Genomic DNA, 22,071 nt, shown 5'->3' with positions numbered 1-22,071 from the left:
TTAAGGAAGAATGTAAATGCTTTGGAGGCAGTACAGAGAACGTTTACTAGTCTAATACCTGGAATTGGCGGGCTGTCTTCTGAGGAACGATTGGACATACTAGGCTTGTACCCGCTGGAATTTAGAAGAGTAAGAGGCGTCTTGATTCGAAACATGTAAGATCCTGAAGGGTCTTGACAGGGTGGATGTGGAAAGGATGTTTCCCCTTGTGGGAGAATCTAGAACTAGGGGTCACTGTTTAAAACTAAAGGGTTGCCCATTTAAGACAGAGATGAGGAGAAATTTTTTCTCTCAGAGGGTTATTAGTCTTTGGAATTCTGTTCCTCAAAAGGCGGTGGAAGCAGAATCTTTGAATATTTTTAAGGCAGAGGTAGATAAATTCTTGATAAGCAAGGGGATGGAAGGTTATCGGGGGTAGGTGGAAATGTGGAGTAATCAGTTCAGTCATGAACTTATTGAATGACGGAGCAGGCTCGAGGGGCCGGGTGGCCTACTCCTGCTCCTAATTCATATGTTCGTAAATTTAGCAACCATACCTGTCCCTTCATCCAAGTCATTGATATAGATTGTAAATAGTTGAGGCTCCAGTATTGATCCCTGTGGCACTTCACTAGTTACAGCTTGCCAACCCGAAAATGAACCCTTTATGCCTACTCTCTGTTTCCTGTTAGCTAACCAATCCTCTATCCATGAGTTAAGTCTACACAAATGCGAAGTGTACAATTAGTTTTAGGAACCGGAACCATTCCGGAGCACCACTCTGTAGGCTCAGTGACAGGAGAAATGACTCCCATCTGGACTTCTCTTCTAGCTGATATTGCTTGTTTCATTAGTAGGTGTGGTATCTTCCTAAGCATGAAAAAACATAGAGGTTTAGTATTTTTTCACAAAGTAATACTATATTCGTCTGAAGTCTAATAATTTTGGAAAGTCTTTTTGGAAGTGACCCCTGGATTCTTGCTACTTCTTCCACTTTCCTTATAAGATTAAGGTATATATACAAGCAAGGAACCTTGTGCTCAGTATAGGAGTAGTTAGCTGTCTCTACAAGCAAGGCCGCTTTAATTAAAGCCTAGAAATTGGCTTGAACTTGCCCCACTAAAGAAGGCTGGAAAGATTGGGGCTGCTGCATTCAGGAGTAGGTGTGTTAAGTCATAATTACTGCGGAGTGAAGTGAAAATAATCCATGGTATGTGCAGGTTTTAGTCATCAGTGTACCGCGCTGGAAGCTGCCTGTCCCGATGGTAAGCTCTGCTGCAGGAAGAAGAGGAAGTTCTCCCTGCAAGCTACAAACCAGGCTGGACTGGGATCTCTGCCCTGCATTCTGGATATCTGGAACAAGCTGAGCGGCCTACAGTCTACTGGGAGCTCGACGGGAAGGAGAAGGTGGCCCGAGTGCCCATGAGATGGTCGTCGAGGCTCAGGGCCTCAATCTGGCCTCGATCACCCTTCCGCCGTCACTGCTAGGAGCTGGGAAAGAAGTTTCACTGTGAGCTGGATGGCGACCATGAGCGCAGCATCAGCCTGGAGGACGCCGGCATCGAGGAGGCCGTGCAGGGTGTGGGCTGGCCCGTTGGTTGGGTTGCAACCGCCGCCGGACCCCTCCCCCCTCCTCCTCCTCGCACCCCTACCCCACTTGTACATCCTTCCCCCACACCCTCCCCCCCTGGACCCCCACCCTGCCTCGCACCCCCTTCCACTGCACCCCCTCCCCCTCGCACCCCCTTCCCCTACACTCCCTCCCCCATTCCCTCCACCCCTTCCCCCCTGCACCCCCTTCCCAGCTCCCCCCTTGCACTCACCGCACACCGTTACCCCCCACATTCCTGCAGCCATACCGGTGCCAAACGTTGTGCTCTGCACTCCTTTGGACCCCACCAGGAAGGCTGAGAGGGGGGTTTTGACGCTTGGGCAACTCACAACATCCGTACATTCCGCCCAGGCATGCGCCATGGCGAGGTCACTCCATAGTCGCCTCACAGCGACCAAAACAACACAGAAGGCAGCAGTTACGGGTTATACGTCCAGCTCAATTGGCGTAGAGACTGGGCGTTACGGGTTGCCTTTGTCAGTGCGAGAGGTCATCGCATCTCACTGGACAGCTACCGTCCACCTCAAACTGGGCCGCCCCCGGTCAGTAAGGTTCTGTCCCGTCACAGTCCACCTGCTTCAATGGGTGCTTGGAGCTCAGGGTCATTGCCCGACAAGTGGACTGTAACACCGCACCAAACCACACTGCAAAAAAAGGAAAGAATGTACCAGCCCTTCGTTTTGCAAGCTGGAACATCAGAACAATGTGTCCTGGCCTGTCGGAAGACCTTACACAAATCAACGATTCTCAGAAGACCGCCATCATTAACAATGCGCTCAGTAGACTCAATGTGAACATTGCAGCACTTCCGGAGACACGCCTCCCTGCGAGCAGATCTCTAAGAGAGCAAGACGACACCTTCTTCTGGCAGGGTAGGGATCCTGAAGAACCAAGACAGCATGGAGTGGGCTTCGCCATCAGAAACTCTTTGCTCAGCATGATAGAGCCTCCCTCAAATGGCTCAGAACGCATACTGTCCATCCGACTGCTCACCGCCTCTGGTCCAGTACACCTACTCAGCATCTATGCTCCAACACTCTGCTCCCCACCTGAAGTTAAAGACCAGTTCTACGAGGAACTCCCTAATATCATTAGTAGCATTCCCAATACCGAACATTTGTTCCTGCTGGGGGACTTTAACGCCAGGGTTGGGGCCAATCATGACTCATGGCCCTCCTGCCTTGGGTGCTATGGAATTGGAAGGATGAATGAGAATGGACAGAGACTGCTGAAGTTGTGTACCTATCACAACCTCTGCGTCACCAACTCGTTCTTTCATACTCAACCCTATCACCAGGTTTCATGGAGGCACCCAAGATCACGTCGCTGGCACCAGCTGGACCGCATCGTCACAAGGCGAGCCTCTATAAACAGTGTCCAAATCACACGCAGCTTCCACAGTGCGAACTGTGACACCGACCACTCCCTAGTGTGCAGCAAAGTTAGACTCAAACCAAAGAAGCTGCATCACTCCAAGCAGAAGGGCCGCCCGCGCATCAACACGAACAGAATTTCTTATCCACAGCTGTTACATATGTTTCTAAAGTCACCTGAAAAAGCCCTTCAAAACACTCCTACAGGGGATGCAGAGAGCAAGTGGGCCCACATCAGAGACACCATCTATGACTCAGCAATGACCACCTATGGCAAACGTGAGAAGCAGAATGCAGACTGGTTTCAATCTCACTTTGAAGAGCTGGAACCTGTCATAGCTGCGAAGCGCATTGCACTGTTGAAAGCCCCCAGTGAGTTAACATCCATAGCACTTAAAGTAGCCAGTAGCGCTGCACAAAGAACAGCCAGGCGCAGTGCAAATGACTACTGGCAACACCTATGCAGTCATATTCAGCTGGCCTCCGACACCAGAAACATTAGAGGATTGTATGATGGCATTAAGAGAGCCTTTGGGCCAACCGTCAAGAAGATCGCCCCCCTCAAGTCTAAATCAGGTGACACGATCACTGACCAACGCAAGCAAATGGACCGCTGGGTGGAGCACTACCTAGAACTGTACTCCAGGGAAAATGTTGTCACTGAGACCGCCCTCAATGCAGCCCAATCTCTGCCAGTCATGGATGAGCTGGACGTACAGCCAACAAAATTGGAACTCTGTGATGCCATTGATTCTCTAGCCAGTGGAAAAGCCCCTGGGAAGGACGGCATTACCCCTGAAATAATCAAGAGTGCCAAGCCTGCTATACTCTCAGCACTCCTTGAACTGCTTTGCCTGTGCTGGGATGAGGGAGCAGTACGGCAGGACATGCGCGATGCCAATATCATCACCCTCTATAAGAACAAGGGTGACCGCGGTGACTGCCACAACTACCGCGGAATCTCCCTGCTCAGCATAGTGGGGAAAGCTTCGCTCAAGTCATTTTAAACAGACTCCAGAAGCTGGCTGAGCGTGTCTACCCTGAGGCACAGTGTGGCTTTCGAGCAGAGAGATCCACCATTGACATGCTGTTCTCCCTTCGCCAGCTACAGGAGAAATGCCGCAAACAACAGACGCCCCTCTACATTGCTTTCATAGATCTCACCAAAGCCTTTGACTTCGTCAGCAGACGTGGTCTCTTCAGACTACTGGCAAAGATTGGATGTCCACCAAAGCTACTAAGTATCATCACCTCATTCCATGACAATATGAAAGGCACAATTCAGTATAGCGGCGCCTCATCAGACCCCTTCCCTATCCTGAGTGGCATGAAACAGGGCTGTGTTCTCGCACCGACAATGTTTGGGATCTTCTTCTCCCTGCTGCTCTCACATGTGTTCAAGTCTTCAGCAGAAGGAATTTTCCTCCACACAAGATCAGATGGCAAGTTGTTCAACCTTGCCCGTCTTAGAACGAAGACCAAAGTTCAGAAGGTCCTCATCAGGGAACTCCTCTTTGCTGACGATGCTGCGTTAACATCCCACACAGAAGAGTGTCTGCAGAGACTCATCGACAGGATTGCGGCTGCCTGCAACGAATTTGGCCTAAACATCAGCCTCAAGAAAACGAACATCATGGGACAGGACGTCAGAAATGCTCCATCCATCAATATCGGCGACCATGCTCTGGAAGTGGTTCAAGAGTTCACCTACCTAGGCTCAACTATCACCAATAACCTGTCTCTCGATGCAGAAATCAACAAGCGCACGGGAAAGGCGTCCGCTGCTATGTCCACACTGGCCAAGAGAGTGTGGGAAAATGGCGCACTGACACGGAACACAAAAGTCCGAGCGTATCAATCCTGTGCCCTCAGTACCTTGCTCTACGGCAGCGAGGCCTGGACAACGTATGTCAGCCAAGAGTGACGTCTCAATTCATTCCATCTTTGCTGCCTCCGTAGAATCCTTGGCATCAGGTGGCAGGACTGTTTCTCTAACGCAGAAGTCCTCGAGGCGGCCAACATCCCCAGCATATACACCCTACTGAGCCAGCGGTGCTTGAGATGGCTTGGCCATGTGAGCCGCATGGAAGATGGCAGGATCCCCAAGGACAAATTGTACACCGAGCTCGTCACTGGTATCAGACCCACTGGCCGTCCATGTCTCGGATTTAAAGACGTCTGCAAACGCGACATGAAGTCCTGTGACATTGACCACAAGTCGTGGGAGTCAGTTGCCAGTGATCGCCAGAGCTGGCGGACAGCCATAAAGGCGGGGCTAAAGAGTGGCGAGTCGAAGAGACTTAGCAGTTGGCAGGAAAAAAGACAGAAGTGCAAGGAGAGAGCCAACTGTGTAACAGCCCTGACAACCAATTTTATCTGCAGCGCCTGTGGAAGAGTCTGTCACTCTCGAATTGGTCTTTATAGCCACTCCAGGCGATGCTTCACAAACCACTGACCATCTCCAGGCGCTTAGCCCATTGTCTCTCGAGACAAGGAGGTCAAAGAATTGAGAAAGAAGAAATATACAAGCACTTCTGCTTAAAAGAGAAAATCCTTGATTCTGTAGAACATATAGTATTTCCAGTATCTGCTTTCTCTTGCACTGGAGTGTTGCCTGTAACTTTCCCTTGACTTTCAGTTCAGTCCCTCCTGAACTATGTCACTGAGTTTCTGTTGGTTGCAGGTAATGTGTTGATAACCACAGTTCGTTGTCTGATGAAACTGTTACGCTTGCTCCAGTGCCTAGTTTAAATTTGGTGATATGTCCTTTGACATATAAATCTGCAGTCCAGAATGCATGATTATGGTCATTGATCTCACCAAGGAAGTTTCCTTGTTTCTCTTCTGATGGAAATTGTTTTATTTCTTGAATAGCTCTATACATGAAGACTTTTCCTTTGGAACTTGTGAAAATAAAGCTTTTACTTCGGCACATCTTCCCAAAATGGCCTACTTTCTTGCAGTGAAAGCATTCTGCATTGTTTACAGGACACTCTTCGCGCCTGTGGATCTTTTTGACGCCAAAGCGTTGGCAGGGTTTCATGGCGTCTTGCACTTTCCCTCCGAAGTGTACCTTCTTATCTGGTGCTACTTTTACAGTCCTGTGCTTAAGGAACTGAATGGTTGCTGGAGGTTTGCTAAACCAAGGTTGTTCATTACCCCTTAGGATTGCTCCATCTACTTATACACCTCTGCTTATGTAGTTAGACCATTGATTGCAATTTGAAGGGACACAGAGGTGGAGCACGTGCTGCACAAACACTCTCATGTCTACTGACGTTGAGCAGCCTAAGCAGCGTTCTCTTTTCTAAGCAGTGTTCCTCAAAGGGACCACTGCTGAATGCTCAGGCAAAGGCCACAAACATTTTTGGAATTTGAATTTTTATGGAACCAGAAGGAGCTGTTTTGCTCCTCCTGGCTTCACGAAACTACTGCAGGCACTGCTGGCCCAGGTGCACCCCCTCCCCTGCTCTGACCCCTCACTCTCGTCTCTCTCCCCTTCCAGGCCCTAGCTGTAACTGCCACCCTTGTCCCAGCCAGCCAGCCTTCCTGTGGTCCAAAAACCAAACTGTCATCCTGAGGCAACTCACCAGTCGAATACAATTGAGGCCCGAGCATCAAAATGGCACCTGCGCCTTCACTGCCGAATCAACACCTGGCTGGCGTATGATTAAAGCTACCCACACAACTGTCAGCATCTGAAAAGACAATGAATGTTCTGAGTAGAAACTTTCTGTCAGAATGAATTCTATGAAATGATAACATTTCATAATTTAGTAGAAGTGCAACATCGTAAACTCTGTTCTAACTTTGCATTAGTAATTCCTTCATGTTTCTCTATATCCCAAACTGGCCCAATGTGCACTGTTGCCAGCCAGATGTGGTTTTATTTTTAATCAGCATTACACCTTCTTATTTCTAAGTAATATTTAAGAGAGGAACCACTTCCTAAGGATAGCTATCTTGGAATAATTGTTCTGCAGATAGTCTACACAGAGTTAGAATTTTAGAAATATCATCTTAACAATATTTCCTCTTTCTCTCTTGCAGGTTCTTGGTAAGAAACCGGAACTGAGTCAAGGAGATGATGATGAAGATATTGTTGCAGACATATCGAACAGGAAGATGGCAAAGCTTTATATGGTATTCTCCATTTACTACTCCCCCACTGTGCCTAGAATTACCTTTACACTCACTTCACCAACACGCACTGGGTAGGCTTGATGACATTTTAGTGAACAGCAATTTTCCAAAACCATACTTTAAATGTTTGCAAGTAGTGGCACAGAACAAGTGGCATACGAACATACAAACATATGAATTAGAAGCAGGTGTAGGCCATTCGGCCCCTTTGAGCCTGTTCCGCCATTTAATAAGATCATGACTATAATAATCAGCATTTACATCAGGAATTTCAATCTCCCAATCGGAGTGTGAAGAGGGGAACAACAGCTTTTAAAGAACAGCCAATGTTGTTATCAATAGTGATGAAACTAAAACTGCAGACGACAAGACTGCATCCCGCCCCCATCCCCACTGCTGAACCCTAGTGACAGCAGTACAGAGACAGAGGAGGTGAAATTGTTTCTCTGCAGCAGCACAAAACCAATGATAGCGAAATGGCAGCCCATTCTACACACTGATTTTATTTTCCACTGAGATCAGTGCATGTGAAACAGTCTGGCAATTCATCATTGCCTGTTTTGCATTACCGCCCAAGACCAATTTCACTCCCAGAGTGCATGTTTACCTACATCTTAGTGATGAAAATACAGGAATGGGCATGGACCTTAGTGATGACAGCATTCTTACGGACTGCACCTCCACCTCACAGACTGCAACTCCACCTGACGGACTGCATCTCCACCTCACAGACTGCAACTCCACCTGACGGACTGCATCTCCACCTCACAGACTGCAACTCCACCTGACGGACTGCATCTCCACCTCACAGACTGTAACTCCAACTGACGACTGCACCTCCGCCTGATGGACTGCACTACCATCTTACGGACTGCACTTCCACCTGACAGACTGCACTTTCACCAGACAGGCTGTACCTCTGCCTGACAGACTGCACCTCCGCCTGACGGACTGTACTTCCATCTTAGGGGCTGCAAGTCCACCTGACAGACTGCGCCTCCACCTGACAGACTGCACTTCCACCTGACAGACTGCAACTCCACCTGACGGACTGTACCTCTGCCTGACGGACTGCACCTCCGCCTGACGGACTGCACCTCCGCCTGACGGACTGCACTTCCATCTTACGGGCTGCAAGTCCACCTGACAGACTGCACTTCCTGCACTTCCACCTGACGGACTGCAGCTCCACCTGATGGACTGCACTTCCATCTTACGGACTGTAAGTCCACCTGACGGACTGCACCTCCACCTGATGGACTGTGCCTCCACCTGACAGACTGCACCTCCACCTGACGGACTGCACCTCCACCTGACGGACTGCACCTCCACCTAGATCTCAGAGTCAAAAATACATTAATTTGTGAGGAAAATATGTTTTGAATTTCATTTAGTATCCTTGCCAGTAAACATCAGCTGTAGGCTGTGGCAGTTCACATGAACAACTTTTTTAAAGTACCAAACTGGCATTTTGCTTTTAATAAGACACTTGTTCCTGCCATTATGGCCAAATTGTTTTTTTATCTGTAATCCATGTCATGTGACAGAAAGAGAAGGTATCTTAAGGGTTCAGTCTATGAACTAGTTTTCTAATAGCTTTACTGAAAAATTATGCATTTTGTTTTACAACAGTGTGGGAAAGTGTTGCATTTTGTCATAAAAGCAGGAAATTCACATGATTAATCAACTGTCTGCTACACAGACTTTGTATAATTGGAGATACCACCAATAGTTTAATAAGTAAATGCACTAATCTGTGTTGTCATGAGTTGCACAGCTGAGGAAGATTCTGAATTTGATCAGAGATTTGTGCTGAATTGGCTGATTTCAGCTAAAATGGCAATTGGAGTCCTGGAACTGGACTCGGAAGGTGGAAAACACTCATTGTTGCTGCTTCTGTTCACTATCCAGTGAACATTACTGGAATGTTCTGAGTGGCAATATTGGGTGTGAAACGAATAGTGTTCTGCTTGGATTTTTTTCATGGTCAAATAACCTGCTGCCACTTACTCTGGGCTCACAACAGATAATAGCCCAATTGGATAACATACTGGAATGTTGCCTGTATCCATAGAGCTATATATCAGCATAGAGATTTTGACATTTATTCACTGATGGCAGTTATAATTTTTATGAAATCCTGTTCCTTCAGGTTTCAGATGCCAGTGGATCTATGCAGGTATCATTGGTGTCAGCAGAAAACCCATTCTCATATGACTTGCTCTTGACTGAAGAGTGCTTTATACTGGACAATGGAGCTAACAGAAAGATATTTATTTGGAAGGGTGAGAATATTACCAGTACTAAAGAAAGATTTGCCTGTCTCTTTTGTCTTTGCAGACACCTGTGTATTTCCAGTTTTTATTTTAGAATTTGTGTTAATGAGGTTACCGGTGTTGATGTGTCTAGATCAGAAACACAAAAGTTGTCTCCAGCAGGCATTTTCATTCTACAAATATTGATCTCTATTAATTTATGTAAAAAAATATACAATGCCTGTATGAAGATAAGCAAAGGTGTGAAGGTACTTGCTCCATGTGTACGGTTTTAAGTGACATTGTCATAATAATTGATAACAGGTTCCATCAATTAGGGTGACCACCTGGCTAGTTTTGATCCAAACTTTATGGGCAGATGTTACGGCCATGTGGTGGTTCTCACTGTATAATTCCCCACTTGACTGCAGCAAGTGTATTTGTATTAGAGTTTAGCCCCTTTGTGTTTTATTTTTCAAATAACCAGACAGCAACAGGTTTTCTTGTAGGTTTTAAAAAACAGAAAGTCAATTGTTTATTGATCAATATGCCTTAGACTGAAATTCCATACACACACACACACACACACACACACACACACACACACACACACACACACACACACACACACACACACACACACACACACACACACACACACACACACACACACACACACACAACCAGAAGACGTAGACAGAGAAGGGAAAGAGGAAGGTGGTTTTTAGTGGAAGAGAAGGGTCATGATAAACCTGTTGAATTCTCTTGAGATCCAAATTCTAGATGGTTGCAGCTTGTGATGATTGTAGATTTCTCTCTTGGTTGAAGGTTCTGTTGAAGAGGGTGGGTCACTTCCAGCTCTCTCTGCTGTATAATGTAGATGTTGGTTTATTCAGCAGTGCATGCGCTTTCTGGCTTGCTGGAATGCCAGCTGTTACAAATGGCTTCACCTTCTGGGTCAGTCGCTCTCTCGCTCTCTCTCTCTCTAGGTGACATTCTGGGTTCTTCCTCATGGTGATCGCACAATGGCTCAGGTCTTGGCTACTTCACACCTCTTTTGTTGTAGAAGACATTCAGTTTTTAGGATGGGTTTCTTTAACACCTTTTGGCTTTGAAGATTTGTCCTTTGTCTTTGTCAGACTGTTTGATTTTTGTTTTTAGATTTAGATTTAGAGATACAGCACTGAAACAGACCCTTCGGCCCACCGAGTCTGTGCCGACCATTAACCACCTATTTATACTAATCCTACACTAATCCCATATTCCTACCACATCCTCACCTATCCCTATATTCCCCTACCACCTACCTATACTAGGGGCAATTTATAATGGCCAATTTACCTATCAGCCTGCAAGTCTTTTTAGCTGTGGGAGGAAACCGGAGCACCCGGAGGAAACCCACGGAGACACAGGGAGAACTTGCAAACTCCACACAGGCAGTACCCAGAATTGAACCTGGGTCGCTGGAGCTGTGAGGCTGCGCTGCTAACCACTGCGCCACTGTGCCGCCCCTGTGGATACACAAAAGGCTAATCCCCTTTTCTTCGGTGGCCATTTTGGACCATGGTTCACTTTTTAAAATGAAGGTTGATTTTTTTTTTAAAGGCAAAGTCATTGCACCTCTGATGTGTGTGACACAGGATTTACGCTCCCGGATAGGGTGAGTAAGGAGGTGGGCGTGCAGGCACCAAAAATGTGCACTGCCAGCTGGCGTACTGGTTTGCCAGTAACAATCCCAACCCCCGCCCTCCCCCATCCCCAGGTCATTTTCCCAGAAGTGGGATGGGGTTCAGCAGGGCTACCTGCCTGCAAGTGGCGGGTAGCCAGTTAATGGAAATTAAAGGCATATTAACAGAGACTGACTGGTATTTTCCAGTCGACCTGTGGGTTCCCAGAGGCATTGGGGCCTAGGCCAGCTGTCTGGAGGCCGCTTCCCGGGGGCACCAGGGTTGCCAGCTCACCAGGCAGGCTTTGAGCCTGACCCCACATGCCTGGCCACAGCTGCAACGGCAAGTCACCCTGTGGAGGGGTTTCCTCTCCACAATGGTGGCCCACATTCTAATTCCATTTTTTTATTTTAAAGTTTAAAAGTTGGAGAGAGGGCACTTCAAGATGGAGGCTCTCTCTCTCTCTCTCTCTCTTACCTGAACTGCAGGATTCATCTCCCTCCCTTCAAAAGCCCACCCGTCATCCTTAATTGGATGGTTAGCCCGTCATCTGGACCATTTGGGGAAAATCACACAGTATGGGATTGTGACTCCCATTTGACCCTGACGTCAGCGTCCCGACCCAAGTACCCAAAATCCTGCCTTCTGATTTTGGGGATGACCACACCCAGCTACAGAGAGAGAGCAAGTTTCCCATATGTGTAAACAAACCATCTCACAGCTGTGTGATTGAGGCCTGCTTTGCGCATGTACAATTGGATTATTTTGCATAGGTGCAAGGCCTTTTTCTTAAGTGCCCACTCCAGTTTGGCCCAAGGAAAAGATAGTCACAAGTGTGAATTTCAACCACTTTGCAAATTGTAAACTTTGGCATTCCCACTGGGTTTCAGCAGGTGGTGCCAGTGAGCTATAAAAAACATTTATTGTCAACAGTACCACCAGCAGAGCATTAGTGGTACTACAGTTCATGTACTTAGTTATTTTGTTGTGTTTGTTTCATGTGCATACGTGTAATTTCATGAAAATACAAAATAACAAACTCTGAAGTCAATTTTATTGCAATTTGAGGAAAAGATACTAACATGATTCATTAACATAAAATTAACCTGGCTTGAGTTGACAATCAAGAAAGATCTTCCAAATATCTCGAGCTTTATTATATCCTCAAGACGTCCCAAAATCCATTACATCCAATGAGGGTGGTGAGTGCCTGGAACTTGCTGCCAGTGGAGGTGGTGGAAGCAGGTACGATAACGACGTTTAAGAGGCATCTTGACAAATATATGAATAGGATGGGAATAGAGGGATACGGTTCCCGGAAGTGCAGAAGGTTTTAGTTTTAGGCAGGCATCAAGATCGGCGCAGGCTTGGAGGGCCGAATGGCCGGTTCCTGTGCTGTACTGTTCTTTGTTCTTTGAGCTACTTTTTAATAGAAACATAATGACCAATTTGTACCTATTTCAAAATGTCACACAAATATGAAACAAGGTAACATTTCAGGTCTATGACCTTTCATCAGAACAGATGCTGTCAGACCTGCTGAGTATTTCCAGCACCTACTGGGCTCAATTTTACTGGCCTCCCGACGTCAGGGATCATGGCGGGGAGTCCTGGAAAATGCCTCCAGGAGAGGCCCGCTGCGGGCCTCGACGCCGGGAGACCCTGCACTATATTACCAGCGATGGCAAGGCCTCATGGCGCCCATCCCACCCTCCACCCGCCACTTGGTGATGGCACCAACATTTCAATATGTTAATGTATTAAAATTAATGAATGATTACTTACCTCGTCACGCCGGTCGTCCTGCTCTCATATTGCGGACGGTAGCCGGCAATCCCATGCCGTCCGATCTCCAACTGGAGATCCGATGTGGCACACTGGCGGGGATGGGGGAGAAGATAAGTCTTTCAGTGTGGGGGTGGTGTGGGAGAGGGAAAAAACTTACCTGATTGGACGAGGGGATGATGGGAAGGGATAAAGGTAAAAGTTTCTGAACTTTGGCGGGGGAGAGGACAGGAATGATGTGTAAGGCTATTGCGGGGGGAAGTGAGAGAGGGGCTGGAAAGATTTCTGCAATCATTTTTAATAGTTTAAAATGTATCTTTAAAAATTGGAACTGCCTGTAAGGGCGCTAAGCCCTTTAAAAATGGCACCTGTGCCTGCGCAGTGGCACTGTTGCTGGGGACGAGCGCCCGCCCCCCCTCCACGTCTTTGGGGGGGTTGGGTCCGCCCTGTCCATGTAAATGAGCCGCAGCATCTAATATTGTGGCGGCTCCATGGAGTATAAGCCGCAGGTGCGGGCCTCCAGCTTAGAAGCTCGCCCCTGAGATCGGCGGCGAGCTAGTAAAATCCAGCCCTCTGTTTTTATTTCAGATTTCCAGCATTGTTAGCAATGTAAACATGAGGTGCTGATGCATGGATATTGTTCTTTCACTATCTGAAATACAGGAAGACCAATGTAATATATATGAGGAAACTCTAGGGGCTCCTCATACTTGCTGCTAAAGGCCTGCAAAAAAAAACCCGACCCGAGCCCGACAGAACCACATCCGACCCGAGCCCGACCTGGCCCGAGTCCTTCCATTTTTTCCCGCGCCCGACCCGACCCAACCTGACCCGCCCATCAGTTAACTTACCTTCCGTTTTTCACTTTGCTGCTGATCTGCACAAGCTTAAAATAACTGTAACAAAACCATCTTTCTCGTCAAAAAATTACATTAACATTGGAGCCACTTACCTGTGATAGAGCATACCCAACCCAACCCGATCCCGAATGCTGGACCCGGAAGTACAACCCGACCCGACATGAACCCGACGCATGTCGTCGGGTCCCGTTGGGTTCGGGTCGGGTAGCAGGCCTTTACTTGCTGCTTGTCTAGTAGTGGGAAAAACCACACTTGTCAGTTCTCTAATTACCACCTGGTGACTGTCCTCTGGAGGGAGCGGGGGAGGGAAGCTTACCACAGTCATTGAGACTAAACTAACAACAAAATAACAGCTTGTTGATGAGAGATTGGATGCGGGTTGATCCTTTTGGCAAATTCGACTAATTGCTACCTGAGCCATACAAGTCTGCAGTATTTCAGGCCAATGTTGACCACTGACTCTCTTCTGTGGCTCACAGATAAGAGATAGAGGGTTAGATCCTTCACTTGGGGGTGGAGGGAGGTGTGGTTGAGATTCTTTCCTTTGAGGCAATGTCACAACAATCTTCTGGAAACTTATCAGTGCTCTGTGCTGGTAAGCTGTGTGATTTTAGTGAGTTTAATTCTTGCAGTAATTCCATGCACAGCTGAGAATCCACCAGGCCTTGGCTATAACCAAAACAATATCTGAGTTCTCTGGCTTTAGGTAAATGGGTATTGTCCCTATGGAAAGCGTATTGTTATGCCAATGTGCTTTGTTGAATGAAAATGTTCTTTCATCCACTGACTGGAGATCTGAATTTATATTTTTTTTAAAAAGACAAGCTAAAAGGATGACTTTGCTGGCAGCTTGAGATGGCTACCTAATTTGTAACACTGTATCCTACACTGCAATGCTTGAGGGGAGGGAGACAAAATGTCTGCTCATGCCTCAGCAAGAACCAAGACCCAGGAAGTTTAAAGAATTACCAGTTCTTTTTAGCAATAGAGAAATACTGCTAACTGTAATGTTTGAATGACTGAGTGACTGTCATGTGACAAGCCCCTCCTCATCTGTGGTTTTAAGCTTGTGTCTTTCTGCAGCAGAGAGAGAAGAAGCAACTGGACTCTGACATATGCAGATCCAAGAGGGGGGGTCTCTCTCTAACTCTCCTTCCGTTCCAGCTTGAAAGCTTTCAAATCCTGCCTGTTGACTGACCACCTTTGCATACTCTGGCTACAATCAGAAACCCCATTGGAGGAAATCTTCCACATTGCTGTCTCCAAGAGCCCAACCGAACCAGTCATCTACCTCTTCAAACCAAAAGCCTCAGGACCACTGAATTCAGCTCGAAGCCAGCTGAATCACCAAACTCCACAGATTGTATACATTTTTTTAATGGACTCTAACTCAAACACTCTACCTTTCCCCACTCTGTAACCTATTTGTATGCATGTAAAGCTCCAGAATGTGTGTGTGAATGAAAGGTGGCGCATTGTTTATTATTTTTCTTAGTTCGGTTTAGGTACAATAAAGTTAACCTCTTTCTTTGTTAACTCAAGAAAACCTGTCCGATTGGTTCTTGTTATGATCATGGAAAGCAAGTAATCAAACACCAACTGAATTGGCCAGTGCATCCACTTTAAGAAAGAATTAAACCTATTGTGGTCAGACAAGAAGAGGGAAAAGCGGGAAGCCCTTTGATGTCTCCTCACTTGACCGTAACAGTATACATTGCGTTTCAGACAAATAGAAAAGGTTTGACTTCACAATCAAGCATGTTGAGGGCTTTCCATGCATGTTAGCCATGTGGATGACTTGGGGAAAAAAGATGTTCTCTTCAAAATGAGAATGCATCCATTGAGAGAAATTAGAATCATTTCAGTCCTTAGCCTAATGAGTGAGACCGAAGTTGTTTCAAAGGGCTGGCACAGGCCCACAGATTTATAATTCTAGCCTCTGATCACTGCTGCCAGATAATTGCTGCAGTGGCAATTTGAAGCAGGTCTATAACTGAATGTAAGAAACACCTGAATAAGCAAATGTTGCAGCAATAAGGTGAATAAGAAAAGTATTAAAACAAGTTAATACATTTATGAGTCAATTTAATGTTAAAATGCAAATGGAAACAAATGTAAAATTGAGCCTTGCTAATCATAACTTTTCACTTTTACTGATTTTAATAAGGAAATATTCTGGTGTTTAGGTAAAAATGCGAACCCAGACGAGAGAAAGGAAGCTATGAAGACCGCTGAGGGATTCATAAAAGAAATGAACTACCCACCCAATAGTCAGGTAGGATATTTTCAAACGAAACTGAGCTATTTTATTAAATAAGGGACAGAATATGCTACAAGAAGTGCTTGGGATGTGCTTATTGTTTGATTGGAAATAATCAATAATATGATTCAAATTGAGTTGAAGCTCATCATTACCTTGTGAACGTATTACTTACCTTGTACTGAAAAGGACAGGCAGCTGCTCCAGCCAAATACCCTCCTTGCCATGAAGACTTTGCCTGTTCAATATAATTTCAGCTAAAATAAAACAGAAGTTTTAAATTACACAGAACAGAAACAAAACCAGATCGCCTTTAGTCAAATCTATCCTGGTCAAGTAGACAGGATAGTGCATATTTGTTTCTAGGGTGCAAAATTAATCACTGTCAGTTTGAACTTTGAAAGGAATTTAAACAGGTATTTCAGCGTTCTTCTATTCCTGATCTCATGCAAAGAAAATAAGTCCAATGACCAAAATAATACTTTGTAAAAATATATAATTGAATCTGTAATATTATTTATACTAATATTTTACAATTATATGCTTTTAATGTCACAATATAGAAATTGTAAATGTTATTCGATTATATACAATTTGTTAAAGAGCCTTAATTCATCAGTGATTTGCTATTCCATTTGGGTTGTAGCATGCTTGTTAGTAAATAACAAATAATAGGTTCTGATGCAGAAAAATCTATGATTTTCCATTTATTTGGTAAATGAGGAGGAGAATGGGTGGTATAATGGATCAACATAGTGGGATAAATTTTACAAGCCCAGCACAGAGTCTTGCTGGACTGGAACACAGACTGGAGAAACCTAATTTGCAGCACTCTCATTTGCTGGACCAGAAAATCAGGAGTGCGAGTGCTTTTTTTTAATTCATTCATAGGATGTGGGCGTCACTGGCTAGGCCAGCATTTATTGCCCATCCCTAATTGCCCTTGAGAAGGTGGTGGTGAGCTGCCTTCTTGAACCACTGCAGTCCATGTGGGGTAGGTACACCCACAGTGCTGTTAGGAAGGGAGTTCCAGGATTTTGACCCAGCGACAGTGAAGGAACGGCGATATAGTTCCAAGTCAGGATGGTGCGTGACTTGGATGGGAACTTGCAGGTGGTGGTATTCCCATGCATCTGCTGCTCTTGTCCTTCTAGTTGGTAGAGGTCGCGGGTTTGGAAGGTGCTGTCTAAGGAGCCTTGGTGCGTTGCTGCAGTGCATCTTGTAGATGGTACACATTGCTGCCACTGTGCGTCGGTGGTGGAGGGAGTGAATGTTTGTAGATGGGGTGCCAATCAAGCGGGCTGCTTTGTCCTGGATGGTGTCGAGCTTCTTGAGTGTTGTTGGAGCTGCACCCATCCAAGCAAGTGGAGAGTATTCCATCACACTCCTGACTTGTGCCTTGTAGTTGGTGGACCGGCTTTGGGGAGTCAGGAGGTGAGTTAGTTGCCGCAGGATTCCTAGCCTCTGACCTGCTCTTGGAGCCACGGTATTTATATGGCTACTCCAGTTCAGTTTCTGGTCAATGGTAGCCACTAGGAAGTTGATAGTGGGGGATTCAGCAATGGTAATGCCATTGAATGTCAAGGGGAGATGGTTAGATTCTCTCTTGTTGGAGATGGTCATTGCCTGGCACTTGTGTGGTGCAAATGTTACTTGCCACTTTTATCAGCCCAAGCCTGGATATTGTCCAGGTCTTGTTGCATTTTGACACAGACTGCTTCAGTATTTGAGGAGTCGCGAATGGTGCTGAACATTGTGCAATCATCAGCGAACATCCCCACTTCGGACCTTATGATTGAAGGAAGGTCATTGATGAAGCAGCTGAAGATGGTTGGGCCCAGGACACTACCCTGAGGAACTCCTGCAGTGATGTCCTGGAGCTCAGATGATTGGCCTCCTTTGCACTAGGTATGACTCTAACCAGCGGAGGGTTTTCCCCCTGATTCCCATTGACCTCAGTTTTGCTAGGGCTCCTTGATACCATACTCGGTCAAATGCTGCCCTGATGTCAAGGGCAGTCACTCTCACCTCACCTCTTGAGTTCAGCTCTTTTGTCCATATTTGAACCAAGGCTGTAATGAGGTCAGGTGCTGAGTGGCCCTGGCGGAACCCAAACTGAGCGTCACTGAGCAGGTTATTGCTGAGTAAGTGCCGCTTGATGGCACTGTTGATGACACCTTCCATCACTTTACTGATGATTGAGAGTAGACTGATGGGGCGGTAATTGGCCGGGTTGGACTTGTCCTGCTTTTTGTGTAGAGGACAGACCTGGGCAATTTTCCACATTACCGGTAGATGCCAGTGTTGTAGCTGTACTGGAACAGCTTGGCGAGGGGTGCGGCAAGTTCTGGAGCACAGGTGTTCAGTACTATTGCCGGAATATTGTCAGAACCCATAGTCTTTGCAGTATCCAGTGCCTTCAGTCATTTCTTGATATCACGCGGAGTGAATTGAATTGGCTGAAGACTGGCATTTGTGATGCTGGGGACTTCAGGAGGGGGCCAAGATGGATCATCAACTTGGCACTTCTGGCTGAATATTGTTGCAAATTCTTCTGCCTTATCTTTCGCACTGATGTGCTGGGCTCCCCCATCACTGAGGATGGAGATATTTGTGGAGCCACCTCCTCCAGTTAGTTGTTTAATTGTCCACCACCATTCACGGCTGGATGTGGCAGGACTGCAGAGCTTAGATCTGATCCATTGGTTATGGGATCGCTTAGCTCTGTCTATTGCATGCTGCTTATGCAGTTTGGCATGCAAGTAGTCCTGGGTTGTTGCTACACCAGGTTGACACCTCATTTTGAGGTATGCCTGGTGCTGCTCCTGGCATGCCCTCCTGCGCTCTTCATTGAACCAGGGTTGGTCGCCTGGTTTGATGGTAATGGTAGAGTGGGGGATATGCCGGGCCAATTCTGAGTACAATTCTGCTGCTGCTGATGGCCCACAGCGCCTCATGGATGCCCAGTTTTACATTGGTAGATCTGTTCGAAATCTATCCCATTTAGCACGGTGGTAGTGCCACACAACACGATGGACGGTATCCTCAATGTGAAGGCGGGACTTCGTCTCCACAAGGACTGTGCGGTGGTCACTCCTGCCAATACAGTCATGGACAGATGCACCCTGGCAGGCAGATTGGTGAGGACAAGGTCAAGTATGTTTTTCCCTCTTGTTGATTCCCCACCACCTGCCGCAGACCCAGTCTAGCAGCTATGTCCTTTAGTACTCGGCCAGCTCGATCAGTAGTGGTGCTACCGAACCACTCTTGGTGATGGACATTGAAGTCCCACACCCAGAGTACATTTTGTGCCTTTGCCACCCTCCGTGCTTCCTCCAAGTGGTGTTCAACATGGAGGAGTACTGATTCATCAGCTGAGGGAGAGTGGTAGTGGTAATCAGTAGGAGGTTATGTGCCCATGTTTGACCTGATTCCATGAGACTTCATAGGGTCTGGAATCGATGTTGAGGACTCCCAGGGCAACTCCCTCCCTACTGTAGACCACTGTCCCGCCACCTCTGGTAGGTCTGTCCTGCCGGTGGGAAATGACATACCCAGGGATAGTGATTGCAGTGTCTGGGACATTGTTTGTAAGGTATGATTCTGTGAGTATGACTATGTCAGGTTGTTGCTTGACTAGTCTGTGGGATAGCTCTCCCAACTTTGGCACAAGCCCCCAGATGTTAATGAGGAGAACTTTGCAGAGTCGACAGGGCTGGGTTTGCCCTTGTCGATGCTGGGTGGTCCATCCGGTTTCATTCCAGATGCAGTGACCTCTGTATCTTATTCTCTGATCTGTACTCCCACTAATCAAGACCTGGCTTTGATTTCAACTCAGAGTGTCAGCTTTAGAATGTCCACATCCTGCCAATTCGAGGGTTCAAATGGGTTTGGGACGACAGTGCAAAAGTCTCCACAATTTGGCACAAGTTGATAATAAATTAGGACAGTTTCTCAGAGAGGTCATAACGTTAGCATTGTTAAAAAAACAAGAGCAATGGCACACTGGCACAGTAGGCAGTAGTTTTCTACAGCTGAAGCTGATATATAGTGTTGGAGCAGATTACAGGACGTCTCACTCTGCATTTAACCGTGCTGTCTATATCTGATGTGAAATTCTTTTTGATTACACTGGGTGACAATAGTGAATAAAATGCTCCATTTACTGTGAACAGAAAAGTTATCCATAACATATAATTACTTTTTTTAAAGAATGACAGATATCTGTCAACAGATATCTAGCTATTCATAGCTGTATAGTCTGTGCAGTGCTGATGTGTCTGGTATGTCCATTAGCCATTGTATTTGGAGAAGTCATGTATGGCAGGTATATTAGTAATGCAATAATAGTTATATAGTGCATAATTCAGGAAACCTGGAGACTGCAGTCAGAGCTTGCAGTCAGAGCCTTGGGTAAGATTGGGTCATGGAGCCTAGAGAGTGGGAGAGTTCAGATGGAGAGTAAATTTGAATTGATCCAAGGAGGCCTGGAGAAATTTGATTGCACACAAAACACCAAGAATATTAATGCATGGTAGTTTGTCTGTACAAATCGTTACTAATATCTAAATAAACTTATGAATCTTGTACACCTTAATGTGTTTAGTTTGGGCAGTTGTCATTGCTGATTTATCAACATTTGATGTTTCATTTATCTGATTGTCCAGATTAACTGTCCGCACTGTACATGTTTACATTTCTGTATCTGTGTAATTGACATTCTTATAGCTGCTTTGTGGAGAGGGACAATCAAAAGAGACAACAGCAAAATGGTTACTTGAAAATCAGACATATTAAGAACCTGCAAAGATAATGGGGTCTACAGAATTTCTGCTACCACTGTACCTTAATTTGCCACAACATGAAATTAAAGTTTTGTTTCCCACTGCAGATACAAGTTCTTCCTGAAGGAGGAGAAACTCCAACCTTCAAACAGTTCTTTAAGAATTGGAAAGACAAATATCAAAGCGAAGGATTCGGAAAAGTATATGTCACTGAGTCAATTGCAAAAATCAGGCAGGTTGAATTTGATGCCTCAAAACTGCACACCTGTCCTCAGATGGCTGCAAAGCATAACATGGTGGATGATGGTTCAGGAACTACAGAGGTAACTGACAATCCTCATGTGAACCAGAAAGTGAAAATGTATGTGAGGACAGTCTATAATAAAATGGCTGAGTCATGAGAAAATTGGATAATAATGGTCTGAGGATCTACATTGTAACAATACCATTCACTTTCAGAGAGCCTGCTTTAGTGCAGTCCTAGAGCTGGATTTTGTTCTCAGCCCGACGTTAGGTTTTGTGGCGGGGGCGGGAGTGGTTTGCCGGAGAATTGGAGCTGCAGCGGCTGCCACAGAGCCTGATGTCAGGATTGCTGACCCTGATCTTTCTGGCGGCAGTGAGGCTCCATGGCAGCACCTCCACCACTCTGTGACGGGACCCTACTTTAAATATTTAAAATACCTCTCTGCATAAATTTAAATTTAATGCCCCGCAATCTTACCTTCAGTTCCCAATCTTGAGCATGTCATATGGCACTCATGTGCCTTCACTTTCTTGTCCAGGAGAAGCTGGCACCACTGAAGTGGGGAAGGGGTCAACTCTGCATTATGTAGAACTGTTTGCAGGACTGGCAGACATTTAAAAATGGTGCAACATCTGTTCCTGCATCAGGTGATGCCATGAATGGCGTTGCCAATGCCGCCCCCACCATGTGATTGGGGAGAGGGGCGGCTGCCATCAATATGTTAAGTGGTCACTCACCATGTAATCATGGCGGCATAGGCCACGTGCGGGGTGACCACCATTTTCTGCACCCACCAACAATAAAATCCTAATATTCAATTCTCCCCTGCCTGTCCTTCCTCTCCTGAAAGTGGTGACTCGTACTGCATTACACCTTCATGGAAACTGCAACTCTTCAGTATCTCACTCAATTGGCTAATCCTCATCACCAGCCATGAGTGTTGATTGGCTTTTTGATCCTATGGCCAACACAGCCAAATCTGCTTTTGTGTTTATCTGGCGTCCACTTATATTTATTTCCAACAGGGTTGCTGGATTGTGATCAAGAGTAAAAACCATGGGTGATTTGTCTTCTCTCTTGTCTGGGTTACAATGAGGCCATCAACAGCT

General features: G+C 46.2%; 1 protein-coding gene across 1 annotated transcript in view; it reads left to right on the top strand.

Annotated features, from left to right (window-relative positions):
* The window catches only part of scin (scinderin), a 164,871-nt gene that overhangs the window by 75,492 nt on the left and 67,308 nt on the right, over positions 1–22,071 (top strand). The window contains exons 5-8 of the mRNA XM_068009548.1: positions 7,015–7,107; positions 9,260–9,392; positions 15,861–15,949; positions 20,826–21,041. Coding sequence (XP_067865649.1) covers positions 7,015–7,107; positions 9,260–9,392; positions 15,861–15,949; positions 20,826–21,041 — 531 coding nt within the window. The remainder of the gene's footprint in view (positions 1–7,014; positions 7,108–9,259; positions 9,393–15,860; positions 15,950–20,825; positions 21,042–22,071) is intronic.

This window comes from Heterodontus francisci, chromosome 2 (genome assembly GCF_036365525.1).
Source record: "Heterodontus francisci isolate sHetFra1 chromosome 2, sHetFra1.hap1, whole genome shotgun sequence".
NCBI lineage: Eukaryota > Metazoa > Chordata > Chondrichthyes > Heterodontiformes > Heterodontidae > Heterodontus > Heterodontus francisci.
The sequence above is the reverse complement of the archived record's forward strand: the minus strand, read 5'-3'. Positions and strand labels throughout refer to the sequence as shown.